The sequence below is a fragment of the Tenrec ecaudatus genome, chromosome 5, assembly GCF_050624435.1.
Source record: "Tenrec ecaudatus isolate mTenEca1 chromosome 5, mTenEca1.hap1, whole genome shotgun sequence".
NCBI lineage: Eukaryota > Metazoa > Chordata > Mammalia > Afrosoricida > Tenrecidae > Tenrec > Tenrec ecaudatus.
The window spans coordinates 87,929,225-87,948,897 of NC_134534.1; the positions used below are offsets into that span (position 1 = coordinate 87,929,225).

Here is a 19,673-nt window from a genome sequence, read left to right on the forward strand (position 1 = left end):
TGTGAAAAGAATTGTATCAGCCCCAATAAATTGTTAAAATAAAAAAAAAAACAGGGGTCCTCAAAATATGACCCACGGGCCACATGGGGCCCACCAATGATATTTATCGGGCCCGCCGGTGTTTTTGCCCCCATTTATTTATTCACTTCAAAATAAGATGTGCAGTGTGCTAGAATTTGTTCATAGTTTTTTTAAAACTATAGTCCTCTCCAATGGGTCTGAGGGACAGTAAACTGGACCCCTGTTAAAAAAGTTTGAAGGCCCCTGCTATAAAACATACAAAAAGAGCAAAGTAAAACAGAGAAAAGCCTCGAGCGATAAGAAAACAAAATATATTAAAAATTAGAACAAGTTTAAATGGATCAAAGGGGAGATCACATGATAAAGTTTTAAATTGTAACCTAACTGCATCTGCAAAAATCCCCTTTCAATGCAATCTGTATGATAGCAACGCTGTTCATATCCCTGGTTTATGGTCACAAGGGATTCACCAGAGACTTTATCCATTGGTATTTCCTTGTTCATCCTTTTTTTCATACTGAGAGAACTTTAAAATGAGTCAATAGAGAGATGAAATGATAAGATCTTACATTTCAACCTAGCCACAGCGGCCATAGTCGAAAATGTTCTCGTGCTCACTCTTGAGGCTGTTCACGTCCCTTGACTGTGGTCACAGGGGACTCCTGGCAGACTTTATCCGTGCGTAGACCCTTCAAATGGAGTTTGGGTTTAGAGTGCAATGCATATAGAAGGAATAAAGAGGACCGAAGAAGAATCGACGCCTTTCAATGGTGGTGCTGCAGAAGAGTGTGGAAAGTACCATGGACAGCTGAAAGGACGGGTCCTTTAAGAAGCATTGGAAGAGGGAAGGCCAGAGTGCTGCTGATCGTCAAGGATGGCAAGTCTGGCATTCCCTGGACATATGGTCAAGAGAGACCAGTCCCTGAAGAAGGACATCATATTTGCTAAAGTGGATGGAAAGCAAAAAAGAGGAAGGCCTTTAAGCAGATGGATTGACACAGTGGCTGCACCAATGGGCTCAAGTATAGGCGTCATTGGGAGGATGGCCCTGAAGCAGGCACTGTTTCGTTTTCTTGTGCATTGGGTCCGGATGGGTCAGAGCCTACTGATGGGCTATCACGACAACAAGAACAACTGTGATACATTGCCTTCTGTGTACTCTGTTCTTTTGAGGTACACAGCATCCTTCATAGGCCACATCAGGACTTGATGTGGAAAACCCACTAAGTGAACTGGGGTTATCTCTGCTTTCTTTTCAATTGAAGTTTTACTATCTGTTTTCTACTCGTTGTTGGTTTATTTTTTGCTTGTTTGTTTGCTTCCTGTTTGTGTCTTGTATGATATGAGCTTATGGAATCCAGAAGAGGTAAACCTATAGAGACAGTAACCGGATTAAAAACTACCAAAGAGCCCGGGTAGCATAGTGGTTATGTTTGAATTGTAAACTGCAAGGTTAAGCATTCAAAACCACCAGCTTCTCCTCAGGAGAAAGACAAGGGTTTTATTCTCATCAAATAGCTATAGTCTTGGAACTTCACAGGGCAACTTCTATCTTGTCCTAAAGAGTTGCTGTAAATTAGCATAAACTTGATGGAAATAGGTTGATTTTGTTTTTTTTGAGGGGCAATGGGAAGCTAACAACAATGATTGTAAGAAGAAAATTCTCTGAAATTGATTTAGGTGATGATTGCACAACCCACTTAATAAGACTGAATGATTAAACTGTAAGTTCTGTGGAGCAAATGCCAATAAACTATTTTTTATTATAGAAGGAATACACAGAGTCACTATACCAAAAATAATTGCGCAACAATTACCCCACTTCAGAAAGTAGCACATGATCAAAAACCAATGGTATTAAAAGAGGTCCTTTTACTGAAGTTGTACTGAAGACATTCACTAAACAAAACAATAAAAAGAAAAAAATCACAAGACTTCAGAAATTGAAAAAATACCAATAGAAATATTTCAACAAACAGAGGCAATGGTGGAAGTACTCATTTGTAGATGCTAAGAAATGGGGAAGAAATCAACCTGACCAAGCAAGTAGAAATGACCTGTTTTTATACCTAGTCCAAAGATAGATTATCCAATTGAATGCAGAAATTATAAAACCATATATTTATATCACATGCAAGTAAAATTTTGCTGAAATAATTTTAAATGGTTGCAACATTACTTTGACAGGTAGCTGTCCGAAATTCAAGTTGGATTGAGAAGAGGACATGGGATGAGGGACACTTGCTCATCTCAGATAGACCTTGGCTCAAAGCAAAGGAACCAAGAGAGATGTTTACTTGTGGTTTAGTAAATATTCCACCATGTAGATCATAACAAAACATAAATAACATTGAGGAAAAACTAGAATTCCAGAACACTGAATTGTGCTCGTGAAGAATCTATCTGTATGTAGAACAAGAGACAGCATTCAAACCGAGCAAGGGGATACTGAGCGGTTTTAAATCAGTAAGAATGTGCATCCAGGATATTCTTTCACCATACTTGTTTAATCTATATACTGAGCAGCTGGATTATATGAAGAACGCATCAAAATTGGAGGAAGGCTCATTTTCAGTCTGGGAAACGCTTCCCGAAAGCCAAGAAGACATGAAACACGGATGAAGACCAAACAAACGAAGCTGAAAAGAAAAACTATGATAAATGGGGAAAAGACTGGAGATTTAGGATGGTGAAGAACCAGGCAGTGTTAATTTCTGTCACTATGAGTTGGAAATTACTAAGAGGGAAAAAACACAGAAAATTATCTGTGTCACCTACAGAAGAACATGTATTGTTCTTATGCTGGGTGGAAATGTTCTGTGTGTGTTCACATATTTTATTTTACCTCAGTTGTCAGTGTTTTTAGTGATTTTCTCTTTAGATATTCTGCAGTAGTTGAACGTGGTGTATTAGTCCCCCAGGGTTACTGTGGTGCTATCTATTTCTCCTTTCATATTAGTAATTGTTTCATGTACTTTGGAGCATTCTGGCTAGATGTGTATATATTGATGTTAGGTGTATTCTTATGTCTTCTTTCTGGATTGACTTTTTTACTACTATGTAATGACTTTATTTATCTTTTAGAGTATATTTTCATGTAAATTTGCGTGTAGTATATTTTCATGTAAATTTGTGATAGGGGTAAGACCACTCCTACTCTTTTTTTAAAAAACTGATTTCAAGGAATAGTCTTCTCCAGTCTTTTATTTATAGACTTTGTATTTTTATAGTTAAATGTATTTCTTATAAACAGCAAAATGAAGGACCATGGATTTTTTTTTTGTTTCCTATGTGTATTTCTTTTTAAATTCATTTTGCCACTCTTTGCTATTTGAATGGAGCACGTAGGTGATTTATATTTAAGATTATTACTTAACATAAAATACCCATTTCTCTTGTTTTTTATATCGTGTTTCGTTTCTTATTTTTGGTTTGTTTTGTTTGGCTGCTGTCCCGTTAGAAGCCTTTTTCCATTCTTCTTCTCTTAGGAGGACTTTTTTCCTTGGCGAGTTCCTAGTGGTTGCCACACATACTAATGAGCCCTGGAAGTGCTGCATGCACAAGGTTGGCCACTCAAACCCACTGGCCACTCTGCAGGAGAAAGAGGAAACTGTACATTTCCATAAAGATTTACACGCATAGTCTCAAAAAAAAAAACCAACCCATGCGCGGTCAGAATCAACCCATGGCAATGGCACCACTTACATTACATCAGACAACTGATGAGTATAACAATGTTTAACATAAATCCAATATCAAATCTATTCCTGATATGGTCCTACCTCCCACAGTTGTATGTTCCCATTAATTACCTACTTGGTAGGTGTATGGTTGGTAAATTTACTTTGTACTCATTTCTTGGTAAGTTTACTTTATACATATTTCCTACAAACTGGATGCTGTATTGCTTGCAGAGATTAACTATTGAGTTGATTCTCTTAAACTACCATACGTTTGGTCCTACTGATTGCCAATGTTGCTGGGTTTGTTTATTTTTTTTTTGAGATCGTTCTCTATTCTCCTTTCAGGATCTTTATCTAATGTCTTAAATCTGGAAGAATTATGTTTTCTCATTTGCAAGTGTAATTTTAATTTTCTTTTTTTTGCTTTCCTAATTATTGTGCCCTATTCACCTTTAAAAACTCATTTTAAAAACGCATCTCATTTCATTTTAAAAACTCATCTCACCTCTGTATACATAGAACCCACTGTACAGAAGCGGCTCAATACTGATTTAAAGCATGCTTGGGTTTTCTTAATTGTTAGACTGTATTAATAACTAAACATTTCTTCTCATTTATACAGGGGTGACTATTTGGCTTTCATCATCTCCAAAAATAAAAGAAGGGAAGGTGCCTTATACTGGCTAACCTCGAAGCTAATTATTTCAACGAGCCTGAGAAGTATGACCTGAACTCCAAGGAGCTTTTACTCTACCTGAAGACATTCAGAACACACGGGTGACAATGGGTTCAAACTAAAAGAAACAGGGTCCAATTTGTAAGGAGCTCACTATCATATCAAATAGATGCTCACGTCATGGCTAGATTTTCATGATCACCAAAAGGATCACACTGGCATGATAGCTTTGCCTGATTGCATGCCCGTTTTCTGTATTTCCTGGCACATACCCGGACGGCGCAGACGCACTCTCATCCCTTTGACTACTGAAAGGCAGCTCTGATGACTCTGTCACTAAGGGGCTGGGTGGGTCGAAAGTTGTCTCCCAAAATCCCATCACAGCCTTCCACAAGCTCTGCTCCCTTCACATGTGTCCTCAGCCTTCGAAATTCTTCTATCTGATATCAAAAACAGAACAAAGCAGATCAGTCACTTACTGGGTATTAACAAAGCTGGAGTTAGATAAATAATTTGAAGCGTTCATGAAAAAAATCAAATTGCATACTTGAAACAGAGAATGACATATGAATTCTCTTAGCTCTAAGACATTACATAAAACTTCTAAAAGGGGAATGAAGGCAACAGAAGCATAGTGATTGAGATCTCTGGAAACACAGAAAGCAACTGCTGTTATTACTAGGTTAATGAACCATATCTTGCAAGAAAGGTTTATATCTGTCTGTAACATGATCCACACTTTACATGCATAACTTTATTCAATGAATTCGGATGTTTCTCTATTTTCACTTTAATTAGCTATTGGGTTTGCTATATGACAGTTTCATCCATGACTTTCTTGGCTGGGCGTATAACCTTTTGAAGATCACAGGTCCAAAGAATACCACTGATTTCCCAAATACTTATCTAAATCATCCATGTAAATTTCTAAGTTGGTCTCCCTTTCTCAGGTGCTCTGTCTGGGCCCCATGGCTCACCTGTTGCCTACTCTAAGGTACCTGAAGGACACCTGTCACTCTGCAGCTCTTCTGAGTCACTTATCCTAAGCCCATAACCTTCCAGACATGACTTCCAGACATGAAAAGAACTCCAGCAATAAGGAAGTTCACATATTTATTAATTTACTACAGGGCTCGTGCTCTGTTATTTCATTCCAATGCTACACTGCCATATTAAACAGACCTTCTTCATTCCTTACCCAGAAGAAACTTAAACTTAGTGAAAGTAAGAGGATTTCCAAATTACATAGTCGCAAATATCTGATAATTCAAAGCCCACCTGCATCTCTCCCAACTCACAGCTACTTCTTCATAAATTCTAGTCAAATCAATATTATTTATATGTGTTTGTGACTCAGAATGTTGAGCAAATGTCATCTGAACAATGTGGTTCTACCATGTTCTCACCACACTCTTTTTATTTTTTCCAACGGTTTTATTGAGATATAACTCATATATCATACACTTCAATAGTTCAGTCACATATAAAGAGTTGTATATACATTGCCACAATCAGTTTTCATGTACCCTCCTCCCTCCTCTATTCATTATTTGCTCCCCAATACCCCTCAACCTCCTCCCACCCTCCATATCCCTATAGGCTACTACATCAATTAATGTCTCTATACTTCTGTTCCTTCTAGCCTTCATAAACTGAGAAACATACCAACAACAACAACGATGAAAAAACAATGGGTGTGTCAGTATACGCAAGAAAGAAAAGAGAAAAAAAACACTGGCACTATTAAAATAGCCCAGAGAGAAAACCTCTGTTGAGAAACAAGCAAGAAATATTTAAACCTAGAACAAAGCCAGAATGGGTCGAGGGAGGACAAATTATCAGGTAGCATATTACACTATAGCTCACCTACCTAATCAAGTTTGCAATAATCTCTGTCTGACACTGAGGCTGCTTGAGTAACCTGACGAGCCTTCATCCATACAGGTAGCCTTCAGATGAATTGCAGGCTTGTCCTCTTTTCTTTATGATCTTCATTAGGTAATTTATATAGAGAAGCCAGGTCACTGTTGAATCTGAACCCTTGTCTTCATTGGCCCTTGTTAGAGTTTCAGAAGGAATACAGGTAGTTGCTATTGTGCTTCCTTTGAAAGATTTCTATAGGTTTAGATCACATGAGAACCCCTAAAACTATTTGTGGAATGTGTTTAATCCTAAAGGCTCTAAAAGCAGCCCGATTTGTGAGAAAACGCGATGCCTTTTCTAAAGGAAGGATGCGGTGCTTAAGGTTGTGAACTCTATCAGGAGACCAGGATTGTGATCCCAAGTCTGCTACCGTGGCCAAATTGACTTCACCTCCTCAAACCCCAATTTTCACATCAGGATAATAGATACGATAACAATCTTCACAAGGATTGTGTGGGAATAAATACAGATATTTAATGAAAAACACTCAGCATAATACCCAGCACATAGGAAATGTACAATAAATAGTGGTACTCATGTAAATAATATAGAACATGATGTCGTACAAAGTCAAACAAAAATGTTAGTATCTGAGATAAAAATGCCATTATGTTTTTCTATGCAAAAATAACTGAAAGGCATAGGAGATAACATGCAATCATTTCTCCTGGCTCACATTTGTTGTGGAATCATATGTAATATTGGCAGAACTGTTCATGAGCAATATGGCTAGAAACTACTGGCTAGGTGCTGTGTAAGAAATACCCAGTATTTTGATGAATTTGGAGTTATTTTTAATGCAAGGTAAAATCTATATTTACATATTCTGAACAGAGGATAAATTACTAAGGCCCAACCTGGCATCTTTGTGAAAACAGCTTCTTCCGGAAGAGATGAGCCAGAGGACAGCTAATCACTAAGTTCTAAGAGCAACCTATTTCACAAGAAATGTTTTTCTCTGACTATAGCAATACTTTAAAGACTTCATATGTCAACAGACTGAGGGAACAGCAAGTCTTTCTGAAATGCTGATTTTTCTGAAACTACCTCTCAAAATGCTTTCATAACTTTAAGTGGTTTCAAGTGCACATGAAAAGCCCAATTCTAGCAACTGAGATCAATATTTTCAGCATGAGAGCTTCCAGCAAACTCCAGAGGTCAGGACAGTATGAGACCATCAGTGTCACACACGTCTGCACCCAAGTTGCATGGCCTTGTAATTCCGCTCTATCCACAGTAGCCTTTAAACATCTTAAAAGGGAAAACAGAGATGCAACACCTCCAGTGAGACATTCTCTGCTGCGAGGAGCGAAACTGAACAGCAGCTAATCCTCTGAACATTAGCACTCCAATTTTCATACGACATTTATTTTGATCTTCAATGATTCACAATTCTAAGTCTACTAAACATTCAGCTTGAAGACTGGTTTTCGAAGGAGTATCTTCAGAGAGCTAATTGTCAGGGTATATTATTTGGTATTAAGTGATGAATTAGTGTAACTCAAGTACTATGTGCAGTCACGTCAAAAGAGGAACATAATTCATAAAGTCAGTGCTTCCACAGGTTTATCTTCAAACAGTGACAATAAGTGAGTTAGAATAATACAATTCCTGGTGGTACGGGTGAAATAAAATAGAATCAAAAGAAGATTATACTTTAACAATCTATTTATATGCGTGTGCTTTTCTGTACCACGTGGACTTTTCATGTACTACTACAGTTTTGTTTTCCTTTCTTTGTTCATTTTCTTCTACCCCATCATCTAACTTTCCAGTTATTATAGATAGAATTACTTTTTCTCAAAGTAGATGTGTTGAAGTCTTAACACCTCAAACCTATGAACATGACCTCATACGAAAACAAGGTCTTTGAAGATGTTAGTTGAGTAATGGGAAGGGTGCCAAAATAAAGCAGGTCCTAATCCAATCAAATAGAAGAGGAGACGGGGAGACGGAAGCCAAAGAAAGACAAAGCCTGCGACCCCAACGGCGCTTCTACGAGACAGGAAATGCAAAGGGTTGTTGGTCATTTCCAGAATCTCGGAGAGAAGCACATATGTTCCCTCTGAGCCCTCAGAAGTAGTCAACTAGCCTCTGGCCTCCAGCAGACAACACCTTTCTGCTCTTTTCGGCTACCCACTTGATGGTGCTCTTATAACAACTATGGGAAATGAAAGCCATGTCCAAATTATTGCTCCCTCTTTCTAACTGATCTTTCATCCAGGCCCTGGAAGACGTCCTCGTGCTTGGTAAACCACAGTAGCTGGGGCAATGAGAAAGAGGAAGACCTTCTAAAGATAAACTGGCACAGGGGCTGCATCCAGGGGACCAAACACAAGAACAACCCGTGAGGAGGCCACAGGACGAAGCAATGCTTCATTCTGTGGCACAAAAGTCGCTCGGAGCGGGAACTGACTAGATGATGCCTAATGACAACAACATTTACAAATCTACAATTCTCCCATCAAAAAACAATTTCATCAGTTCTAAGTAGCCTTCCACATTTTATGAATCTCTGAAATTGAGATGCGTTTTGTAATTTATAATGTCAAATTTGATCCTAGAATCTCATTTCCAAACCTAACACTCCAGCTGATTTTTCTTTCTTCTTCTTTTTTAACTTGAGCTTTCTAATATTTAGGATACTGTGTTACTTAAAGTTGTTTAATGGCTATAGTTCCCAAAAAAGTGAGAAAATTACACTAGTTTCAGTTGCACAGGAGAAATAGAACAGAATAGCATTGTGGAAGAATCGCACATTGGATACATCTTATACTCTCCAGGTCTTGTCTGGTGTTAATTATTATAAAAGAAGTTATTACCACACTGTCCAGCTGATGTGATTATTTCATCCATTTAACCTACTTCTTCGACATGAAGCCAATGTACATGTCCAGCTTTCTAGTCAGGTATGTCCACAGAGCTGAATTCCAGCCAGGAGAAAGGAGGCTTAACCGATAGTCACCCTTTCTAAGACTGGTTCTTGAAAAACTACTGTGACCTTCCACGGGCCTCCACTCTCTGCTGGCTGCATGTCCACAGTCACAGAATCCCAGAACGTGATGGTGCTGACGATTGCCGAGCTTCATGCAAACTGGTTCCATGAACAGACAGCACATAGAGCAGCCGGCACCACTTACCAGAAAAAAACATATGCTAGAGTTTATGTAAGAAAGAAATTCAACTATAACTCACTTATTTTGAGGATCACTTACTAGTGTAGCTATCATCTTTTGCTGTGAAATCCCAAATGTAGATAACATTATTCAAAACCTACTCAACAGCTCCTAACAATAACACATTCTTAAATTTAGAAATTTAGATTCAAATTTCTAAATTCTCCTTCATCAAATTAACTCCTAATATGTCCCAGGAGCTATTCCATGGGCTGCCTAGATGGGGTTGGAGTCTCTATGTTTCTGGAGCACCTTACTTACTACAATGCATCATACTTGTCTGTATACTTATCTTCTTCCCCATCTCCTAAAAGAAAAATTCAAGATTGTGTTGTTATTAATCTCTGTATCTTCTCTGCCTAGTTGGCACTCAGGAATAACTCCTTATAAACACAAATGACTAAATAAATGAAGGAATGAAGACTCTTCACGTTTAAAATATAAAAGCCCAAAGACAGAATCAACATTAATGAATGTCTTAAATTTAATCCTAGAAACACAGAATTAAACACAAACTTATAAGTTGAAAGACAGAATTTTAAAATTACAAAACAAACAAAAGGAGGTTTTACTGAGCAGTTAGTCAACTTGTTGCTTCAGGAAATTATAGGCAATATAAAAGAAGTTTATAAAGAGCTCCTGAAGAACACTTAGCCTATTTCAGAGCACTGTCCAGCCCTCCGAGACTGATCATAGAGGGAAATAGACCAGTCCTCGTGCTGCTCTCACGGTGCTTCAAGGTCACCCAGGGGTGTCAGAGCACAGCAACATGCACACTTTCCAATGGCTAATATTTTGGAAGGAGATCACCACGCCTTTCTTCAAAGGTGTCTCTTGGCGGACTCAAACCACCAACGTTTCAGCGAGCTGCTGAGCATATCAACCATTTCTCTTAGGTGGCTCTTTACAAGACAAGAGACATTAGAACAGCTCTTTGAAGTAATACCAAAATCACGGTTTAAACAAATACTTAAGTAGTGTCATGTTTTATGAGCTCGTGTCCCAGTGATTATGTATCCCAGTGCCTGGCCCTTCTTGAAGCAGAGCATGTGTATGTGAAGCTGGATGTGGGAGACAGGTGGCCAAAGAGAACAGTCCAGAATTTTCTAGGGCATCAGGTCCAGATTCCTCATTGCTCTGCAAACAGCTCTTCCCTAGGCACACTGTGTAAGATCGAATACAAAGTTTGTGAATGACTGCAAAAATAACCAGCATTCTCACTTCACTTTTAAGAACTTTCTCCCCTCCATGCCTGAGGAAAGCCACATAAGGATTTGGCTCAAAGTTTAGCTATTTAGGTGGTCTTTATTTACTCTGTATAAACTAAATCTAAAAATACAGATGAAAACAATATGTGGTTTTGTTCATCCCTGACTTTCAAATTGCGTTCACTGACTCAACACATTTGACCTTCATTTGGAAAGAAGTGAGGCATCTAAAGGGAATTAAAACATTTTTTAAAAAGATAGTTCTCTTTTATAGAAACAATTGGCAACCTTTAAGTCGGAACTTCATTCCGAAAGATTTGGAGCACACTCACCTGTAGCTGGGAGATCGTTAAGGGGTATCGGAATAATACCCAGGTCACGCCTTCGCTGCAGGGTGGGATAGTGAGAGAGCCTTCATACACCCAATAATCTCGAAGCAAAGGGTCTGCATAACGAGGGGCATGTCATCAAAAGGCAAGTTAATTAATAATAACCTTGCAGACGCCAATAACAATTCTCAAAACTAAGAACTGCCCACGTGGTCCTACTCAGACTAATTTAATTTTTAAGCTAGCACCTCACTTGTGTCTTCTTACACTAATCAGAGTGTAGGCACAATTAATGAATGAAAAGCAGGATGACTTCTATTTGCATTCACAGTGATTTCTGTCAATGTTCTAAACATGGCAGAATAAAGGTAAGAATGAATAGATACATCAAGTTTAGTTATATTAGCTAAAGTATATCCAGAGTATTTTTACCCTTATTAGAGAAGTACCTGGCGGATTCATACCAAATCCATTGCTTTAAGAGTTGATTAGATTCTGTTTCCTGTTATTTATTAAATACCACACACCAGATAATTTACTAATAATTTTATATTAATTCATTTAATTCTTGCAGCAAACCAATGAGACACGTATTATTGGCATCATTTTTCACACAGGGAAACAGATCACAGAGAGGTTATGTGTCTTGACCAAACCAGTTCAAGTAATAATTGGCTGAAGCAGAATTCAACTCTAAATAGATTTCCAGGCCTATGTTTTCAATCACTATGTTCTAGCTACCTTGGTTCTTCATGAGCAAAACAGTAAAATAATATAAAACCATACTTCTACAAAATAAGATTCCTGAATTCAGTTTGCTCTATATTATGTGAATTCATAGTTAAGTATAATATTCAAAATATGGCAAAACTTGGGTTTTCTGTAGAACAATTTAAATGTAGAAGGTAGAAGATATAATGAATCCACCTATTGTCCTGTTTGAAACACTAAGAAACAACACATCATTTAGACAGTTGAAATTTTATTTTAAAAACACTGTAACTCACGTTATATTTTGATTAGTTTATGTAGAATTCTTATCTGAACAGAAATATATCGACCACAATAAATTCCAAGTAAAAATACCACTGCAAAGTGTAACCTTATAAAATTATATTAAAGTGTTTTATTTCAGGGAGGAAATTGATAAGGACTTCATTGATCAATCAAACTATGTCATAGTTGTCTTAATTTCCTGGTGATTTACACAGAGAGCAAGTTTTTACAAATGATAAATTAGGAGAGTTATTCATGGATTAGGGGCATTGGTAGCAAAGTGTTTGTTATTTCAGAAGCTTTGTTCCATATTTAGAACAACCTAAAACTGTTACTCACTAATAATAATTTTAACTATAAAGAAATTTTGTTAGCAAATAATATATGCCTGTACATAGTCTAAGAAAACAATGTGGTCATGTGCACAGATGAAGCTTATTCCATGACACCGACCGAATGCTCACCTGGTAATAAGGTGTTAGGGTTAAAGCACGGTATTATTTTGGTTTTCCCCTGAAAAAACAAAGAAAAAATTCCCTGTTATAAAATATATAAATTATTATCGTAAAAATTTTATTAGGAGTAAAAGCCGATGGAATGTTTTCTGGGTGGCATCAATCTATCTGCATAGATGTCTGGAGTGTCTCTTTGGAGGTACACTTCCAATAAGATTTTTCTATGGATTTTATTTTCCTACTAATGAAGATCTATTACCCTTATAAATTATTGATAGGAAACTGACAAATGGTGTCCACCTGTACCATGACAGTTACTTTCTCTGTCCCACCATATCCATACTTGAGACATGGGCCTCAGTATAAAAAGCTCAAACCCTGGCTCAGGGAATTATTTTGAAATGATTTTCCGGTCCTGCTTGGATCTCAGCTCCTAACCTCCTTAGCATTATAAGCTGCTTCTCAAATTCTTACTTTGCCCCAGGTGGATTTAGCTCTAGAATCTGTTCTGCTTTCCTCATCCAGGGAGCAGCATTTAATATTTGGAAGAAAATATTCAATCCCCATCAACATTTATTTAAAATGTTGATTTAAATTAGAAGAAAAATGTATCGCCTTCCAGAAATTGACACTCAAGGTTACTATTTTGAATAGTGTCACTTAGATTGCTCATGCCTTTAAAGCAGACAGAGCGACCATGTTAGGAAAACGTCTCCTATAGAAACTACTTTAATGATGCTGACACTATCAGAGACATTTTCCCATATCTCTTCCTTACCTCCAGGTTCTATTTTTGCACATTGACAAAAGCTTACTTTTCCCATAAAAACTGAAGTCCTACCAGCTGAAGAAATACAGATTTCCTTATCTTGTTCCTATTGGACTAATTAATGTTGGTCAAGATGTGCCCTTGCCCCTTTTTCATCAGCTTCTTTTGATTAGCGGGGGTTTTCCTAAGTTGCTGTGTATGATATGAACCCAAGAGATCCTCAGTGAAGGTGCTTGTCTGCCTGACTCAAGACATCCTGGGTTTGTATCTTTGTCGAGAAAATCAGACTCCAATCTCCATAATAAACTCAAAAAGAGTTTGGGGTCCTTGAATTCACTCCTATACTGTATTTTCAGTGACCACAAATTATTAATTCTCCCAAACCCACTCAAATTTAATGACAGTGTGAGATTAAGGGAACTTTTTTGGGCTGATCTGGGTTTCCGGGGATGCTGTGCTCTATCACTATAGGGTCGTTGTGATGGCAATCTTTTTTTCTGGGTTGTTATCGTATGGCTTCTTTGCATGACACCTATAGTCAGGTATCCCTTTACCGTGAGGATACTTTCTGTGAAGGGATGCACTACGTGATTTGAAAGTTGCATGGACATGCCTAAATCATGAGCAATAACATTCACTGATTTAACACCGTTACGTTTGGGTTGACTTCCAAATAAACCCTTCTCCTTCGCCTCTTACTGCTGCTACCTCTAGCATGGGCTCTGCCGTGTTTGGGAGACACGATGGACCCCAGCATAGCATTGCAAAAGAAAGTTAAATCAGACGTAATGCTACGAAGCTCACGAGACGCACAATACATGAGATTATAGGCTGCTGCCTATGAGTCAGAGCAAACTTTTTACATGTAAAAACAGAAAGTTCACTTTAAAATATCAATGGAAGGTACAGTATAACACATAAGCAAAAACTAGACACAATAAAATCATAGGCATGATAAGATAGGTGGATAAATATATATACCTATGGATATAGAAGGGCTTTAAAAATTCCCTGAAAATATAGCAGCAAATGTCTACAATTTTTTGAAGTTCCTTCATATACCATACTATTATATGCCTGACAGTGTAACTGCTTTTAAATAATGTTCTTCTAAAAACTTACTTTATACTGAATATCCTGGAGAATTTCAGTCACAGCCTTCAGGCCTGCATGTTCTTTTCCTATCTGAAATGAAACACAGACCACAACCACAAAATTTTCAAATTCTTTCACTCCGTTATAAACCAGGCAAATTTTCACCTGAAACTCCTTCATGGAAAACAAATAAATGACCTCTTTATTAAAAACAACATTTACATACACTAAAGATAGTAAAGGTCAAAATATAAATTAGTACATCAAATATTAAATATCAAACATCTCAGAATCCATTCTAAATTCATGTTGCTATTCCCCATTTGTAATCATGTATAAATCTATCATATGAAACTGTCAATAATAAATCTTTGTAATTAAATGTGCTCATTGCATGCCCTAACTTTTCCATCTATACTTATGAAATTTAAAGGTAAGTGCTACAAAGATTTTCTCATTATTGAAATATTTTTACTCAGAAAAGAGTATGTTGACAGCAACAAACTCAGGGCAGTGTGTGTGTGTGTGTGTGCGTGTGTGTGTCTGTGTGAATGTATGCCTTTTTAAACTTTTATTGTAAATTGGGTGAAAGGTGACAGATAAAATCATAAAATCAATAACTAATATCTATTTTGTGTCATGTCATTAATGTTTAAGGCCTCTACAGTGAAACATATCTTATCCCATTTCCTTTTGCGGTTGTCCATTTCCATTTCTAATCCTTTCAAATTTTATCCTTAAGTAAATACTGCCTTTTTGATACAAATGGTTGATGATTCTAGGGCTATCCACTTTCTTAGTGCTAATGTTCCCCTTACAGACACACATATGATACGGCTAAAAATTGAGCCGGGGGTAAGTCTAGTTCCAGATGAAGGGCTGTGAAGTGTCCGTGGTTCCACTCAGTCTCTAGGTGAGTAGTAAGCCTAGTTTTTTCATGTACTTGAGTTTCACCTCATATTTTTCTTCCACTCTATTTAGGGACTTTCATGACAAATGACAGTGCTAGCTGGACATCATCTAATTCTTCTGATCTCAGAGTTGAGGAGGCTGATATTTATATGGCCCTACTAATCCATAAACTAATTGTTTCAATATATCTTTGATATTCTTTATTCTTATTTTGGTGAGACAGGAGGAGACCAATGGATGCACCTTCAATGGTGACTTGCAAGCTTTCAGGAGTCCAGATGCTAAACAGTGAAGTAAGGTGTCGAACATTGCATTTATCAACTGGGCTATGTCAATTGACCTTAGAGAACAGCTTCCTTAAGAACTAGTGCACGTCATCCTCTAATGGTGCTTCTACCTTTAGATAAATAAGAAGAGGATGTCCTTTTACTCAATATCCATCAGTCAGTTTGTCATACTAAGTGGTTGCATGACATTTCATGATCAACCTATTTCAAACACCAACAGGATCACACATGGTAAAAAATATTTCAGAGGAGCTTCCAGACTACGACAGGCAATATTGAAAAATTATCCATGAAAATATTGTGAACAACATCAAAATATTGTTTGATACAGTACCAGAAGATGAGCCTCTAAAGTTAGAAGGCCCTCAACATATAATGGCATCCACGCAGCAGAGGAGTTGCCACCACAAAACAAAAACAACCTCAATGAGGTGGATGGAGCAAACGTTTCAGGATGCTAATTTGGTGATGTGGAATGTGTCAAAATGAATAGAAACAGCAGAAACATCTATTAACATCAAAGCATGGAATGTATGATGTAGGAATCAAGAAAAATGGGAAGTCAGCAAAAATGAAATGGAAGGCATAACTATAAATACTGTAGGCATTAGTTAGCTGTAACGGATTGGTACTGACCACTTTGAATGAGATAAACATATATGGTCTACTATTCAGGAATAACAAATTGAAGAGCAATGGAATCTCATTCATCATTAAAGAAATCAGTTCAAACTATGTCCTGAAGTACAATGTTTCCAATGAAGAATAATATTCATACTCTTTAAAAGAAATCCAGTTATTACAATTATTATTGCAATTTACATTAATATCAAAGGGAAAAAATTGAAGATTTTTACCAACTTCTGTAGTCTGAAATTGATCACACATGCCATCAAGATGCACTGATAATTATTGACAATTGGAAGGCAAAAGAAGGAAACAAAATTAGTGATTGGAAAATATGGCTTTGATGATAGCCTAACAGAGATCACATAATTGTGGAAGAATTATAACTTATTCATTTCAAATGGCTTTTTCAACAACATATATGGCATTTATGATCCTGGATATCATCAATGAATTACAGAAATATCAAATGGACTACATCTGTGGAAAGAGATGATGGAGAAGCTCAATATCATCTGTCAGAAATAGACAACGGGCCCACTGCAGAACAAGCAATTGCTTATATGCAAGTTCAAGTAGAAGCTAAAGAAAATCTCAAGAATACATTTACTACACTGAACATTGATGAGCAAACATTGATGACCCAAAGTTATAAAATTACATCAAAGACATATTTGAAGAACCAATAGGTCATTAAAAAGACAAGAAAGAATGAAAACTAAAATTTCATAAAGGACTCTGAAACTTGCTCTTGAATGTATGAGGGGGTATGCAAAACAAACAAATAAATAAATGGGGAAAAACTCCACTGGACAGAGCTTCTGCAGTGGACATTTTCCCCCTAGGCAAGCACCCAGCAACTCGCTCTGAGTTAGTGCACTCAGTGGCATTGCCTCGGAAGGTTCTCTCTGGTCACAGTGAATTTTTTCATAAAAGCAGTTTTGCTCAAACATTGTTTTTGGTGATGGCAGATTTAAGAGAACAGCTGCAGCTTTGAAATATTGTTTACTCCTCAGGAAAATTGCCACGTAAACTGTTGATGTTGAACACAGCTTACAAGGTGTTATAGGTAGGTTCATTGTTCCAACCTGGCTAATAGGAATATGTGGGATTAACAAGGTCACAGTTTGATTGGAGAGCAATGAAATAAATGACTCGGCAAGCCCCACCCCTCTCTCTCTTGCTCTCTGGTGATCAGAGCAACATGAAGCTGCTTTAGCTAGTTCTCTGCCTCAACTTGTGAATTACACTGCCCGTGGGACAGCCAACCCATGGATTGTGTCACTAGAGCTTGAGGTTCCTTCAAGACCTGCTTCACCACAGGTGTATACACTGCTTGAGCTTGAGGCTATCAAATCCTGTCAGCTTCCATTGCTTGAGTTCAATATCCCAGTCAGGCCTACTTCGATAAGCTCCTTAACCGCTGACTATTGGAGACCTGCCATGCTGTTTGCTGCCTGTGGTCAGACTGTCTGCATTGTCCTATGGAAGGCTCAACTGTCTGCTTCCTTGACCTTGGACCCAGCAGCCCTCATGAGTTGGACTTCCAGTATATTAACTGTGCCACAGAAGGGAGTTGAACTGAGCCCTTTGTACTGCTGTATGGACGAATTAGCTGTTCTATTCCTCTGTACTTATATCTATATCTATGTATCTATCTATATCTACATAAATCGTGTCGGGTTTTGTTTCTCTAGGGAATCCTGCCTAACACATAAGGATAGCACTGTGGGAAAAACTCGAGTGTAGGAGTGGTTTTCTCATTTCATAAAAGGTGAAATGTCAACTGATGAAAAACCTCATTCTGAACATCCATCAACTTCCCAATTGGATGAAAATGTTAACTTGTAGTGGATTTCGTTCCACCAGGCCAGACTGCTAATCGAGTTTTCTACATAGAGGTTCTGAAAAGATAGTGTAACAGTGTGCAATAAAAAAGGCCTGATTTGTGGCAGAAGAATCGTTTTGCGCCATGACAATACACGTGCTCATGCAGCCATGTCAGTGCGCTCAGGTTTGGGCAACAAACGGCATTCCTCTCTTGCCCCAGACACCTTACTCGCCTGAACTCATTCCGTGCAACTTCTTTTTGTTTCCACAAATGAAGAAGGACATGAAAGGACCGCAACTTGATGACATAGAAAAGGTGAAGAAAGAAAACGAGGGAGGTGCTGGGAGGTGCTGGCAGACATCCAAACAGATGAGTTTGAAAAACGTTTCCAAGAATGAAATCACAGATTAGACAAATGTATTCAGTGTAATGGAGAGTACTTTGAAGTTGAGACGGTTTTTTTGTAAAATAAATAGATAAATACATAGCTTTGAGAGGAAAAACTTTTGGGGGGGAGGGTACCCCCTCACATAACAGCTAATGCAAAAGGAAGAAATAAAATCAAAGACCACATGGAGGGTTTCAAAGAGTGACTATATAACACAAATGAAAGTATTATAACAAAATATGCAAATGATTTTAGTTAGTAAAACAAAAGGGAAGAACACCCTCAGCATTTCCCAAATTAAAACATAATTTTAAAATAGTTGCAGTTGTACATCAACAGAGAACTGCCAGAAACTCAAGTTGGATTCAAAAGAGTACATGAAATGTGGAATCAGAGTATCATTGCTGATATCAGATGGGTTTGGGCTAAAAGCAAAGAATACTAGAAAGATGTTTACTGGTCTTTCATTGGCTATAAAGATATTTGACCAAGTGGATCATAGGAACTACAGAGAACACTGCGAAGAATGGCGGTTCCAGAGCACGTCCCTGTATCCAAGAGCCCTGAGAGCACGGTGGGTTACATGCTGCACAGCTCACCACAAGACCAGCAGTTGGAAATCACTAGCCACTCTGTGGAAGACAGATGAGGCCTTTTACTTCCATAAAGGGAGTAGTTCTGCTCTGCCCTATAGAATCGATCTAGGGTCACTATGAGTCAGATTCAACTCAATTGCAGTAGATTTGATTTTTCATTTTAATGGCAAATGAAAAACCCAGAAATAGACCAAGGTAGTTATTCAAATGAAACAATGGCGTATTGAATGGCTTAAAATCAGGAAGGATGTGTATCAAGGTTGTATTTTTTTTTCACTCTGCTTATTCAACATGTACACTGAGCACATAATTTGATCGCAGCATCAGGTTTGGAGGAAAACTCATTGACAACCTGTGATATATAGAAGACACACGACCTTGCTTGCTGAAAGTTGAGGAGACTTGAAGCACTTACTGATGAAGACTAAAGAATGCAGCCTCCAATGTAAATTATACCTCAACATCAAGGAAACAGAAATCTTTATAACTGAAGCAATAAGCAACACCATGATAAACAAGAAAAAGTTGTAGTCAAGGATTTCATTTTACATGGATGGCCAAAAATGTCATGTAAGCAGTATTCAGAATGTTAGAGAACATATTGCATTGGGCAAATATATTGCAAAAGATCTCTTTAAAGTGATAAATAGTAAAAAATGTAAAAATATATTAAAAATTATTTTGAAGTAACTTTGAAAAAA

General features: G+C 37.6%; 1 protein-coding gene across 2 annotated transcripts in view; it reads right to left on the reverse strand.

Moving 5' to 3' along the window:
- Positions 1-4,685: 4,685 nt before the first annotated feature.
- CA8 (carbonic anhydrase 8) overlaps positions 4,686-19,673 on the reverse strand; it is a 149,925-nt gene continuing 134,937 nt past the window's right edge. For both annotated transcript variants that reach the window (XM_075550691.1, XM_075550690.1), the window contains 4 exons: positions 14,359-14,421; positions 12,477-12,525; positions 11,020-11,132; positions 4,686-4,820 (listed from right to left, as the gene is read on the reverse strand). In XM_075550691.1, the coding sequence (XP_075406806.1) occupies positions 4,686-4,820; positions 11,020-11,132; positions 12,477-12,525; positions 14,359-14,421 (360 nt within the window). The remainder of the gene's footprint in view (positions 4,821-11,019; positions 11,133-12,476; positions 12,526-14,358; positions 14,422-19,673) is intronic.